This window comes from Haemaphysalis longicornis, unplaced genomic scaffold (genome assembly GCF_048455015.1).
Source record: "Haemaphysalis longicornis isolate Haplotype H1 unplaced genomic scaffold, Haemaphysalis longicornis Haplotype H1 scaffold_6, whole genome shotgun sequence".
Classification (NCBI taxonomy): Eukaryota; Metazoa; Arthropoda; class Arachnida; order Ixodida; family Ixodidae; genus Haemaphysalis; species Haemaphysalis longicornis.
The window spans coordinates 154,400,927-154,415,552 of record NW_027526407.1 but is presented as its reverse complement, the minus strand read 5'-3'; the positions used below and the strand labels follow the sequence as shown (position 1 = coordinate 154,415,552).

At 49.9% G+C, this 14,626-nt stretch overlaps 1 protein-coding gene across 1 annotated transcript in view; it reads right to left on the bottom strand.

Annotated features, from left to right (window-relative positions):
* Window positions 1-13,080, bottom strand: part of LOC144141216 (uncharacterized) — a 35,148-nt gene extending 22,068 nt beyond the window's left edge. Inside the window, exon 1 of the mRNA XM_077672778.1 lies at window positions 12,096-13,080. Within this exon, the coding sequence (XP_077528904.1) occupies window positions 12,276-12,857 (582 nt within the window). The 5' untranslated portion in view covers window positions 12,858-13,080 and the 3' untranslated portion in view covers window positions 12,096-12,275. The remainder of the gene's footprint in view (window positions 1-12,095) is intronic.
* Between the last annotated feature and the right edge of the window lie 1,546 nt (window positions 13,081-14,626).

Here is a 14,626-nt window from a genome sequence, read left to right as displayed (position 1 = left end):
ATCGCCGAAGTGAACGTAGGCCTCCCTCTCTCCTCACTCTCTCTCTCTCTACATGGCTGCTCTTCGCTTTTTCACAAAGGCTCTTCAAATACATACAACCCGCACGCCGCACAATCAACGCCGCAATCGGCACGGCATCTCAGACAAACGCAAGCCGCAAGTCTTGGATACCCACACCCGCTCCCCGCGGTACTCGCTTCAGTCTTTTACCGCGTCTTTTGCTTCTTCTTCCTTGGGCAAGCTACAAGGTTCCTCACCGCTCGAGGTCCGACACAATGGATGTCGCGCCGGAATCCATGAATGAAAACCAATCCGAAACCGAACCGAACAGTCGGTCGGGAGGAGCGCCATTATTCGAACCTCGATTCCCGATCGCACCCGACTCCGAGACGCTTTTTTTTTTTCTATCACTGCTGGCATTCTCCCTGCTCTCGCTAAGCCCCTAAGTCGTGGAGCTCAATCGCTCCCGGCGTGAGCAGAGGCGGAGCGCAGAGGTATCGGAAAGGAATCGTACAAGGTTGCGCTTTTTCTCTTCTGCTGTTCCCCCTCGCTGGAAAAGCGGTCACAAGCGCACACCGGAACACAGGGCCGACCCTCGCGGATTGGCTGTGGAGTTGGCTACGGATTCGGAGAGAGGAGTCCGCTCAGATACGCTCACTGCGTCTACTTCGTGTAGAGAAAAAAAGGAAAGAAATACCCGGCTTCAACAGACTTCCGCAGCTTCGTTGGTGTTGATTAAGCGCATCGAACGAAGTCTGTGGCGGTTGGGCAGCGAGTGCAAAAAAGTTACAAGGGGATTCGCAGCGGCTTAGAATCGAGAGAAAAAAGAAAGCAAGACAAAGCGCGAATGCAACTAAAAAGAAAGACGGAAGGGAGGCAAGAGGAGCCAGTAGCAGAGGTGGGATGTTTAAAAAACGGGAGAGTGGGCTCCTTAAAATGGAAAACCAGGCAATGGAAGCCACTTCGGTTTGCTGAGAAAAGGCGGGAACTGATGGAGCGGCCGATAGTCTGCGGCGTGAAGGCGAAACAGACGAACAGGCCGCGAGAAACAGAGCGAGCGCGTGCTGCTGTTGTGTGGGGGCCGCGGACAGAACAAGACGAAGCCTGAGCTACAACCGGGCGCAAAGGTCAAATGGGGCGTAAAGAAAGCCGTGTGAATGAGCCTCGCGATAGCATCGGCAGAAAAAAGGGGCAGCGGCTCCCCGATCCCGCCTCACGCAGGAGGAAAGAATAGAGTGGTCACAACGGGCCCTTCTCGAAAACGGCCGCGGCAAAACGTTGGCGCTCGGTCATTGGTTGTTTTTGGTTCTCTCTTTTTTTCCCGCGCTGATCACTGACGTTCGATTGCGCGTGGACAATGCGCTGTGGGGCGGGTTCCAAGCGCGCGCTTGTTGCAGTAGAGTTTTGCGAAGATTCTTGCGACTTAAGATGTCTACTTTAGCCTGACGAACGCGGGAACAAAAAAACAACAAACATACGTGATGGACCTGCGGTGGTTGCTTTGTAGGCTGTGGTTGTTTGGGTGGTTGTTTAACGCTCAAAGGAAAGATTGCTACGAGAGGCCCCTGGTCGTCATCGTCGTCATCATCATCATCATCAGCCTATCTACGCCCACTGCAGGCCAAATGCTTCTCCCACGGATCTCCAATTATCCCGGTCATGTGCTGACGCATTGACGCGGAAGCGTAGCTGAACTTCGAAATAAGACGATTTTTTTAGCACTCTTGGTGGCGACGTTTTGGAGAAGACGAAGTTCACTAAAACAACCGCAAAAGGCGAAACATCGTGTTACCCGTCGTGTTAAATTTTTCGGATTTGGCTACCGCTGGCAGGCGACGGCAGCCGCTGAAGCCACTTTTCGAATGGCTGAGACCATTTTTAAGAAAACACTATTTCTCACAACGTCACAAAAGAACATTTTAAACCCTTGTAAGACGTTTTCCTGAACGTTAAAGACTCTAAAACGAGTTGATTTCTTTTTTTGGTCATTATCACCATCTTGCCTAACACATTTAATGCCTTTGCATTTTGGCGTGTAGCACGGCCCGCCCAATTAATGTCGTTCGGTATCTTAAGGCCTTCAACACTAAATGTTATTTTTCGTGCACGTGTGGCACAGGTATAAGTGCGAAAAGTCCCGCAGACGGCACGTGTCACGTTTAAAATAGTCGCAGTAACGCACTCTTTACGTCTCGCGGAAGGAAACAACCGGTTGCTGTGAAGAGGCGCAGGGCCAGCAAAACTTCACCATCCCTTCCCAAAGAGTGTTGAGAGAAGCGCCAAAGCGTTCTAACATCAAAACTGCGTCGAAATCGCTCAGTACCTTCGCTCAAAGTGCGTCCGATCGATCCTCAAACTTTCAAAGAGTCAAATCGCAAAAGATGAGCGAACCCATGCGACGATTTTTCGCGCGCTAAGTGAACGCATCTAAATCTAAATGTATACCGATGCGTGGATTAGGAGATAAAAGGATACCATTCCACGCCTTCCTTATGATTGATGCGTGTAATCTACAGAGCCGCTCCTTCTTCGCGATTTTCAAATAACCGCTTTGACACAATAGAAGCGCGGTTTCCCGCACGCGCTGTGGGTCCAGAGATCTTGTAAGACCTTTTAGGTCGACCAACCAGTCTACGGGGAAATGCATTCCTTTTTTGGCAGGAAGCCATCGGTCCCAGCGAGAACGCTTTCGGTTCAAAATGCAAATGAGGAGTGGAGAGAAAGACTGGGACGCGCCGCCTCTTGGCAGTTGATGATGATGATGGCTTGGTGGCTGCCCCTTTGTATCGGGGGGACACTCCTGAGGGCATATAATCCCCCGGCGCCCTAGCCTCAAGAGTTTTGTTCGTCGCCTCCTTTCCTCATGCTAACGGGCGCAACGGGCTCGTCTTCGCCATTCCTCCAGTCGGCGCCTCGTAGTGCTGACCGGATTCGGCACCACGTCACCAGTCACGAGCCCCGGTGGCGCTGCACTCGCATCCGTGGTGTCGCCCGTGCCCAGTGTGTCTCGTGGCGGGGGATGCGCAACGAAGCCAAGCGCCTTATGCGCGCAATGTTGCCAACTTTGGCGTTTGTACAGGTTCGCTTTATGGGCGAATCCCCTCAGGAGGTGGGGCTATCGGCGTCTCATGTCGTCGTCGTAAGCGTAGTCTCATGTAGTCACGGCACTAAAACACCTGGAAACTCGTTTAGGCCCAGCGCTATAACGTAACGCGTATTTAAAAAAAAAAACACCGTGATACTCGTTTACGCCTCGCACTAGACAGCTTCGTGCTTCAACGACAAGAGACTTTTACCGCAAAGCTGTACACCTCTACCCCCGAACGGTTTCATCTCCGCTGGCAAAAACGCCAAGGCGCCAAGGATACAATTACGCACTGCATGCTTCGCTCCTCCAGAGGTTTCAGGTTAATGGAGACGGCCCGGGATTTTATCAGTGGAGGTTTCCCTTCCTCCAGAAGCGTTGGGCGCTAAATAGACTATGCTGCTAGCCAGCACAGAAGCTTCGTGACCGACGAATAAAGACTTTATGACGCGTTGCTCCTCTGACGTAACTGTAGTGTACGTGACAGCGTACGGTTTGGTTTTTCCTAATTCCTGAATTTACAGCGCGACATACACGGACAGGTCCCGTGTTCCCTCTCGTCATTGTTTGTAGCGCTGTGAATTCGGGAATATGATTTGTTAATTTATTCGAAGTGAAAATCATGTAACAGCTGTTACGTTTCGAGGGAAACCTGTCATTCATTTTGAGTTGACTTTGACGAGGGGGTGGGACGTGAAGAAGGGCGCACGGCAGGAGGCGTCAAAGAAATCAGGCTGGAATGGTCGGTACGTTTAAGAATAGAGCGGTTGACGCTAGAAAGCGGTAGTTGGAGGTCGCAGGAGTGGGCGGCTGTGAACATCAGGTGGCTGATTCAACTGAACCATCCAGAAAAGTCCAATGAACAAAAAAAAGGGTGATTCTTACGTTATACGCGAGATGGATCATGATTTCGAACGTTAGTAAATGACTGGAACGGCGACATTATATAGTTATGCACTAGAGGTGGTAGTCCTGAAAGTAAGGAAAAAAGGAATGTTTGGTGAAAAAAAAATGGCCGCGTATCTGCTCCTTTAGTTGCAAATGTCGACAAAAGACGACAGTCTTTGTCAACATTTGCCATGTAAATGCGTCCCTTCTGTTTACCGCTCACCTCTCATGCTGTTCCTATTCCGTCGCGCTCCTCCCAAGGTAAACACACTAAAGGTTTGTTCAAGTCAATTTAAGTCTACCGCGTTCCACTGCTACAGGCCGGGTTCCTCAATGCCAGCGCCGCAGTAAGGCAAAGGCGCGCGCTCGTGAATCGGGGCGCCCTACATCAACTTTTATAGAATCACGTTGCCTTACTGAGAACCTGGAACCTATCTAGTGGAACCTTTTGCTGCTGTTGCCATATGGTTTCTCAAATGCCGCCAGGAGCGCGGGCAACAGCAGCCGACGGTTTTCTGCAGCAGATGTAGTATACCAGTTGCTACCGGAAAAACCAAGCATCGATCATTTTTTTTAATAAAGGAACACTGCAGATATCACTTATGTATTGATGTTCTACCTTATGTTTGCGCAATGTCTTGCTCTTGTTGACGAGTATGAACATGGACACCGGACGTAGACGTTTAGATTTTGGCTGTGAGTATTTCAGACTATTGCAAAGATTCAGTTACCCTTTGGCCAGGTGGCCGAAACTTGTCACACACACACACAGACAGAAAGACATACAGGCAGACCAATTTCTGGGTTTAAGTAGCCCAAGAAAGACTATCGTCTTTAAAAAAGCGAGTGCGAGCACGTTCGAGGAGTAACTTGCAGCAAAAAGTCGCATATCGTGTTTCCCTATGTGCGCGTTCCCGACTCGGGCTGTTTAGGCGCAGCCCTTCTATCATACCAGTTTGCTGCTCACATGTCACGTGGCTTCGCGCATTTACATCGAGCTCTGTTGACCGTCGAGAACCACTCGAGGTTGTGTTTGCAAATCAATGTAGCGCTCGTACGATAGCGGGGCAGATTCGCATTGCTAACGAGAAAAAAATGAGCTTTGTCAATCTCCTCGTAATTCAAAACTAATATTAAATGTAACTTTACCCCTGTATCTCAGACATTGAGCGAACGGGATTGCGCTTCGTTTCGGGCTCACGTGTTTGTTTCGTTAAGTAACTATAGTTGCCCTTACAGCCGATTACTTTGCCAAAATGCTCAGGCTTTTTTTTTTTTTTTGCTGACTTCTTTTTAAAAATCAGTCCCAACTAATGAGTGTACGGAGAGGGGGCTCTTTATTGTGAACTGGTGAAGTCAGCCCTGCTATAGTGACAGGGGTGCTACGCCACATGCGGGAAGAAAACAGAGAGAGAGAGAGAGAGAGAGAGAGAGAGAGAGAGAGAGAGAGAGAGAGAGAGAGAGAGAGAGAGAGAGAGAGAGAGAGAGAGAGAGAGAGAGAGAGAGGGGCGGGGGAGAGAGAGCTCTTTATTAGAAGAAAGCAGAGAAGTCTGCAGGCATGTATTCGCCTACATGCTACTCTGCGGGGATCATGAAAACAGTGATGTGGGATGAATGTTAGATATTGCGGGAAAAACAGCGAAAGGCAGACAAGATACGTCGAAAACGAGGTACAAGGAAGTGATGCTAGCTAAGTTGGGAGAGAAATTAAGTTTGAAAAGCAACTCGTTATGGCAAACTCTGAACCAAAATACAAAGTAAGCGGTGTAAAGAAAGCTACGTTTCTATCCTCAAGTATTGTTTTATGAAAGCATTGAAATCGCTCGTTTGAGAGTATCCTAAAGCAGCTGTCGGTGTCCAGGTAGCGCCTAAAGTATTCCGTGCAAAACTAGTCAGCCTTTTGTGAAGGCGAGGCGACGGCCAGAGCAGATTACTTTTATTGGTTGGGCTTGGCCTTCCCGGTGCGGGGGGGACAATTTTAATCTCAATACACAATGACGCGATAGAGGAATTCCTAAACAAACACATCAGCTTGTAGCTCAAGCTGCTCTCTCTAGAATAACCTTTTTTCCATCTCTCTCTGACCACTTCTGCGTTTTTACCACCGCTTTAGATGCCCCAGATAACCAAAAACACTACAAAAAAAAAAAGGACAGACTCCACCATTCCACATTCTTCAAATGTCGTTTCATCGTGAATTTACGTCAAGACTGTTGTTGTTGTCTTAGTATACGGAGTGCCGGCAACTTCTCCATCCGATCAGTACTTCTTTAACACGATGCACAGGAAACCACTAAGAATCAAAGAAGCGAGAACGTGTTTGTTTCTTGGCAACTACAGAGCAAAGACGAGTTATTCCGCTCAGAAACCGGAAAACTTATCCTCCTACGCGACCTTCCTCTTACGTACACGCTCCCTCAATCACTTTTAGGCAAGTTTACGCCCTGTACCCGCGACCACGTATACTGTATCCCACCGCCAGGCTTCTTCCTCTGAGACTGCTAACGCCGCGAGTCTACCTTGATGATCATTGGCGTCGACTTCCTGCCACAAAAAGCGCATTTCGGCGCGTGGGCCGCAAAGCTTGGATGCAGAACCCGCGTCCTCCGCCCATCGTCCACCGACAACTTGCGACGGGGCCGTTAATGAGACAAGGTCAGCGCGTTCAAGGCCAACACGCCGACGTTATGTCGCTGCTGCTAGTTGCGCGCGCGGAACACAGCCGCAAACTGTGCCATTATGTTTTTCGCGGTCGCCGCCATCCGAGAACCCTGCCTAACGACATTTGCCGCCAACGCCTGGACAACGCCACACCACGTACACTCGAAGGCCTGGAAGGTATACGTGGTCATCAGAAACGCGACCCCACAAAGCTCGCGCTTTTGTGCGAGCTGTGACGATCGAGACGTAAGCGTTTGAATGCTGGTCGAGCCAGTGTCTTCGCGAGGAAGACAGGAAGAAGACAGAAGCGATCTCAGGCTTTCTAATCAAGATTGTGTCAGGGCGGCGCCCGCTCTCCGACAATGGAATAACCAAACGGAGAGTGCGCGAAGAAGAATAAATACTGCCGAGATTTACGGCGCTTCGTGCGGGCAGTAATGGCAGCGACTTGCGAAGGAACTCATCATAATTGGCTCCGCGGCGGGCATTGAGAGTGTTGGCGCGGCCAAATTCACGTGACCAGTTCAAAACAAAGGGGTTGTCTTTAAGGCACCAGCGACGTCAAAATGGGTGCCAGCTTTTGTCCGCCGTGAAAAACAAGTTTGGTCAGCATTAAAACAACCTTAATGATTTGAAAGGACATCTTTCTCCGAAGAATAGGTAACAGAGGTGGCTGGTGGGTTATCGCCGGCGGCCGCTTGTATCCAAAGCTCCTCAGGTAATTACGTATGCTTGACGACACCCAACCAGAGCTACAAGGCACTTGCTATACATTTTTAAACAATTTTAAAACAAAACAAATAAATAGCGGCACTGACTCGACTGTCCGGATTCGCAGAAACATTTTAGCGATCTCCCACCGAGGTATGTCGTCCTTTGATCTTGAGCTGTTCGCAAACACCAACGGCGAAATTACCCGAGTGCTCGTCCAGACTCAGTGCGTATACGCGCCCTGTCTTCACCCCTTTCATTACACGCACCCGACGAGCGCACCTCTTAAAATGCTCTTCGCCTCGCTGACGCTCTTAATGGGTGCATCCGGCTTCACTCGGAGTTAGCGTACGAGGAGACTGAAATTTCTTCAGAGGCCGTATTACGCCGCAGTTTACCTAAACATTCGCCGTGTTTATGTTCGTGCTCTTCCTTGTAAACTATTACCAGCGGCTTTAACGGCCTCCGAGAAGTCACCAGGACTAAGCCTCGCGTATATAAAACTCGCACTATCGGCGAATGCTCATTTTTCGCAGGCCATATTTCTTGAAATATGCATCCCTTTGGAGGTCTCCTTTTTGTAGCTGAGCAGAATGTAGGGAGGCAGACGAATGTGTGGTTCGGCATGTTAGGACTCTACTGTGGAGCCCATTACAGCGCGCAGGTAGGCGAAGAGAGAGCGCGGGACAATCGCCCTCTATGAACTGTTTCCCCACCCGAAAAGTTTTTGGATGCCGGCGGTTATACCAGATGGTCGGTGTGCAGTTTTGCTCGGTTTACCTTTAGCATGACATGACGATGCGAAATGGCCATCCCTAGACGTATGCATAGATGGGTAAACACTTAGGAGCAGAGATATTTCTCTCTAAACGATGTACTGCTAAACAGAACTATCTGCGGAAAAAAAAAAAAAAAGCCGCTCACTAGTAGGAAAGACAAGCTCAAAACGTGCGTTCTAGTGTGCGTATCTATATTACCTTGCTTGTGTAGCGCGTGGATTTTTCGTAGGGAGAATAGGTCAGCGCTGACGTCACTCCGCAGCGCGGTTCAATGGTTTCGAGAATAGAGAGTCACAGCCGCGCGCAGAAACAGTCCCAGTACGGTACCCGGTAGGCGACCGCCGCTACTGCGCGCGTGCAGGTGGAGCGGGTAGCGTATATGCGCTTCCTAGTACTACACTACGAGAGCAAGCGGTTCTGAGCGGTTAAATTGAGGGCCACAAGCACATGGACATAGTCTCAAACATGCCCGTAGATGGCGCCACGCGTCGCTTGGCTGTGCTGACTAGGAAACGCCTATACGCTACCGGGTACCTTACAGGGACCTTTTCTCCGCTACGCTGTGACGGTAATATGCATAAAACAGGTTTCAAGAATACGCATAACACTTAGGATTTGTCGCATCTCACAGTGTTCAAGTGCACGCCTGTTATAATCCAAGGCGAGTATGCTCTGTTCTAGAAGAGTAGCGTTAGAATCCCCTTTGCACAGCAGGCCTCAGTGCGTAAACCACGCCAGGCTCCGCCAGTCCCCTTCAAACTATCATTTAAGTAGACCATGAAGACAAAATACAATAATGTCCAACTTGAAAGAACTAGCCTTGGCAAACTTGGCTTCGTTCCAGCCACGATAGCTGCTTTAGGACGGCGCGCCTTGCACGTTAGTACCTCGCTTTGCCCGGGGCTTGGCGTCCGTGTACACAGTGTTGCGCATGCGCGAGGAGCATTGGATTGGGTTGGAGTTTGATTGGATTGAAATGGATTGAATTGAATTGGATTGGATTGGAATTGTATATACAGTACACACGCGTTGTCACTGAGTTACATGCGCAAGTGGGCAATGCCACGGGTGGTTTACGGGACGAACGATCCCCAGTGCTTCGCCCATACGTCATGATTCACTTCGTGGAGATGCGTGAATTTTTTTACTGCGAAGAAAAGCAGGAAACAGTGGAACACTTGAACTCTCGCTCTACAGCGACGAAATACTACAGGTGTGACGTAAAGCACGTTAGCAGTAACGTGATACGATCGAAGCGAACTATACAGGCTCGCCCAGACATGTTTCCCGGCGGTGGACCAGGTAGGCGGCCTACCGCACAAACAAGATTCTATGACGTCATAGAGAGACCGCCGGAAAGTGGCTGGCCAGTCTCTTCATCGGCCTTCTTTAATATATCGCCCATTTGCTTGAAGCTTGGGATAATATTGGTATCATTGTTATGTGGAAAGAGGAATTCTTTTAACGAACCAAACTCGCGTTTTGTCATGGCCTGCAACGGTTTGTCCTGTCTTTTCTTACATTATAGTCCTCGTCGATGTGATCAGTTAAGCACTTCAAGATGCCCCTTTAAGGAGGTTAGAAACGAGTGCGCTATCTCTTTCAAGGCTTTCAGGCTCAATACAAGGCGTTCCCTCTGGAGACGGCCAAATTTCAGCCGCGTCCTTCCAAGCCAATCAAGCCGAAAACTCGTCAGACGGATTTTATTCCTCCACGTTCAGATTCTCTCGTGAGCCTGTGACCTGATCTCAAGCGCGGCTTTTGCTATGGGAGCAGAGAGGCGACAACACACTATCACGGGGCAACACGAAGCTGCAGCATGTTTAGGCTTTCTCCACAGCGCGCCGAGCTTATGGTGCAAAACGTTCCGCAATTCAGCCGTGGCTGTCGGAGCTTTAAGTGAGAATCAAGCAATCGGATCGAGAGTTGGACTTTATGGAAGGATGGCTTCTTGCATTTTTTTCCCGCAATTTTGCTTTTCATGTCAAACTAGAAATAAGTCTCGTGACTATTATGATGATGGTGAAATGGCTCTGAACATGGTCAACGTACAGCCGCGGAACTCGGCCTAATCTCACTGTAATCAGGGGTGGTCCCATCGTGATGGTCAAAACCACGTGCACCTGCAGACAAACCGAATGGGGCGGAATGCCGTGAAAGAATTTCAATATCAAGATACAGAAGGTGCGCACTGTTTCAGGTGTTACAAAACACGACGCCTCCACCAGACACATTTATCCAAAAGACTGGTTGAACGAGACTTCACGATTAGAACACAAACCCTGAGAAACTTGCCTGCATTTATTCAACAAGGTCAAACTACCTTGGGCAAAAAAAAATTTCCTCAGTCCCACTTTTTTGTTTGAGAGCCTTCTTCTAAACGTTTATGGGATCGTCTCAATAAATTTACTGGAGGTCATTCCTGTTGACGCGATAGAGACTGCGGGATTGGCTGGGCGACATACCTTTGCTGGCGAACTAAATATACTTTGCCAACTCCCGTCGGGCCCGCAGCCACCTGGGAACTGTGTCCCCCCGTACACTTCCGTTTTGGCTTCCCACAACACGCATACGTATAGCATTAACGGGGCTAATCTTGCAACTGTGTGTGAACATAAATACCTTGGTGTGTACTTGACCTCTCAACTAAGCTGGAACCGTCATGTCGACTATAATTGGTAAGGCGTGTAGAGTCCTTGGGATGTTACGTAGAAATGCGAAGTGTTTTTCTATAGAAACAAGACTACAAGACTAACAAGACTAACATAAGACTAACATAAGACTAACATAAGACTAACAAGACTAACATAAGGCCAATACTAGAATATGCTTGTACCATATGGGCCCCTGGACTGTGACAGACATAACAAAACTAGAGAGAGTACACAGCTTAGCAGCCCGTTTTGTAGTTCAAAATTATACACGGTATTTTACGCATTACAAAGGAAAACTTGGGCTGGAATACCCTACAAAATCATAGAAAGACACTCAGACTAAAATTTTTACACAAAATATACCATAGCTAAAACTGGCCTCATCGTGATACCTACATAAAAGCACCCCACTACACTCTGCAAGGAGTACTTAAGCACTTAAGATTGAAGAGTATAGATGTAAAACTGAGTTTTTTTAACATGTCCTTTTATCCTAAGACGGTCAGTGAGTGGAACAAATTGCCCCGTGATGTCATATTGTTATCTTCAAGTGATACCTTTGCTTCGGCCGTTTGATATTTGTTTTTGCTCTCGAGAACCGCTCTGTGTTCCTTGACGCATGTTTTTGTCATGCTCTTCGGTTGTGTCAGATCTTTGCCCTGAACTGTAATTGTCGTCTACACGTGTGCTGTACTCACTGCTTTCATTTATCAATGAAATATGCACTTTTCGCCCCCCCCCCCCCCGTAATGTCAAACTGGCGCTGTGGGTACTGTGATAAATAAATAGATAAATAAAAAAATACAACTACGTCCGGTTTTTGAGAAATGACAATACGGCTGCCGCCGCAGTAAAACACTATCGCAGTTTCTTGCCCTCCGACACCACCGTCAACAAGCCGTAAATATGGAGGCCCTTGGGCCTGCCGCAACAAAGCATGCGGACACCTCCGGAGGTGATAATGTAACTCGACCTCTTTGAAGTTGTCGCCACTTCGGGTGAAGATTGTCGCCACTTCGTTTTGGAAAACGCTGCAAGCTAAGTAAGTAGTCAGTAATTTCGCTTTAGAATGGGTGTCCAAATAAAGCAAATCACTATGTTTAGCAGACGACTCCCTGGCCGCGGACACACAAATAAGAAAGCTAAGCCGTATATCGAAGAGAACAGATTTGCTTTCTATTGTTGCGCACTCGTCCGATTTAAATGTCTAATGAGCGAAATGAATGAAACAATATTCTCGGTGTGTTTTACACTCCGCAACGGCTTTCCTGACTTTCACGGCACAAAATGAAAGCGGAATTATGGCGAGAACCTTACCTCTCATTGGTCACTCCGTAGCCTGGCATCTCCTAGCAGGAACACAGTCTAACAAAGCGGCAGAGAAAAGTCGTTGCTGCCCAAACGATGAACACAACCTCTTTGGAAACGACAAAACAGAACGGCGTATCGGTGCCCCAACAGCACTCGAAGCGTCCGCTTCTCCGCAAGGCTTCGGCGCTAAGAGGCGTAGCCGAACCAGTGAGCCAGCTCGAGGAAGTGGTTGTTCTCGTCTCCACCGGCGTCGCTCGAACGTTCCAGTTCATCCGCGAGGCTGATGGGTGACACCGATCTGCCGCCTCCGTTGGGGCCGTCACCGCCGGCACAGCCAGCACAGTGACCCGTGACACTCGAGTCCGGACTCGGGCTCGGGCCCGGGTCAGAAGGCGCCGGGGACATGTCGGTCAGCGACGACGGAGGCCTGAGGTTCTCTCTCGCCGCCTCGCCGAGCAGCTGCTGCAACTTGGTGATATACTCCACGGCCGACCGCAACGTCTCCACCTTGCTAAGTTTCTTGGAGGCCACGGGCCAATCGGGCAGGTGAGAGCGGAGAGACGCGAAGCCCATGTTGACCAGGTGGACGCGCTTGCGCTCGCGTTCGTTGCGCCTGGCCACGGCAGCCGAGTACGGCGGCTGCGGAGACGGGGAGTGGAGCGCGAGCTTGCGCGCCGCCGCAGCCTTGCAACGGTGGTGGTGAGTGGCCACCGAGTTCTGCGACCGGTGGTGCTGGAACACTGCGGCGTCCATCGGAGGCGACGCCATCCTGGAGTCGCGTCTTCCAAGGCGTCTTCAGTCTCTCGCTGTGGGGATGCGGAGCCAAAAATGCCGATCAGTTCGGGGATGTCCCTAAGAACGCAACGTGCTCCGCCGATCCTGACGTCTCCAGCGCGTCACTCCTCCCTTCTCGGCGTCCGCTACCAACGGTCGGTCGGCCCCACGGCGAACGCGCGCGCCCAACCGCTCCGGTTCGGTTCCGATACGCGAATGCCCCCGCTGTGCCGTGCCCTGCGTTCTCGTCAAAGACCAGGTGAGGGGGCTGACGACGTGGAAAGGACGGCTCTGAAAGAGAGAGCGACAACGGCCCCACTCTCCCGTTCTACTCAGCCCAGCGTAGTCGTGCCCTTACTCGGCGCCCGTTGTGGGCGCCACTCTCTCGCTCTCCCCGACGCCTCTTCCTTCCGTTGTGCTCTGCTTTTCTGCTTCCCCCCGTGCGTAGAGGGCGAGATTTCCTTACTACACGAATCGGTGAATGGGACGGCGCTGGCGTCGAACTTTGGCGACGGTCTCGAGGGCGGCGCTCCCGTTCCAGAGCCGGCCCGGCAGCCGACCGGGAGGCTTATGCCCGGAGCAGTGGACGGCATCTGCTCATCTACTCGTTCGTGTGTTATCCCCATCAGGGGCTGCTCCCTTTAACCTCAGTGTGAAACCAACCCGCCCTCACTGATGCGCTTTTTCAGGTCATGTCACGCTCTGTGGTTCCTTCATTTTATCCTTCTTTTAACTGTCCTTCTCCATGTACTACCTTGCTCACCGGTGCAAGCTGCCGAGTCCGTTTTCTGTTTTGATCGACCAATGCCATCTTCACTCATGTTAAGGGACACTGAAGTTATTTGTAAACATTGCCGGATTACAAGCGCATATTGTAGACCGGAGTCCATAGGCCATGTTTCGACCACTCTGAGTGCGTATACGCAAATTTATTTAGTAGAAAAATCAATTCGAAAACGCTGTCCTCCTCTTTGCATACTCGCCCATTTTCTGTGGCGTTTTCGTGTGACGTCAGGACGAGATGACTTGGCTTGACTGCGCTACTGCACGACTCGCCGACCTTCGGACAGTCGGCCCAGCGTTTATGGTACAGCGTTTAGTCCGCCGGCCGCCGACGGGCCTAGCATTCGTTCGCTCAGTTAAAACTAAGTCACGGCACGTTCGTGAATGGAAGATTGTGCGTTTCTTTAGTTTGTTAGTTTGTACACTGCATCAAGCTCCCAGTCCAGGTCGGTCCACACAAACGCTGCGCAAGCGCACATGCGACGCTTCGCTGACTGGTACGCTAGTACGAAAATCTAAGGCCACTTGAATGCGGGAGAATCAGCGAAGCCAATATAGATACTAAGGAAATAAAATCATCTGAAACTTGTACCGTACAGCGTAAAACTAGGGAGTAGGAAGCACTTTTTTGCACTGGGTGAACAAGCACATCGGTCAGCAGCACGACTACGCATTTGCGAACGCTTTTCCGTCTAAGAAATTCAATTGCTAGACGTGAGATATTGCGGAAATTTGGGGGACGCTTACTGCACGAGCGCCATACAAAAATAGTCACCTAAGCTGCTTGAAACGCTAAAACTAAATAAAAGTGTTAACTGGTTATATATTATATACCTCATATTTCCCTCCCGACCGCGATGTAATGATAGGCAGCATTATTAGGAGACTTTAATTACGTATTAGCCGCACGAGACAAGGTAATCAGCAGGCCTTTTAAGGATGCGAGCACTGAGTTGTTGTGTAGGCAGATCACGGAATTC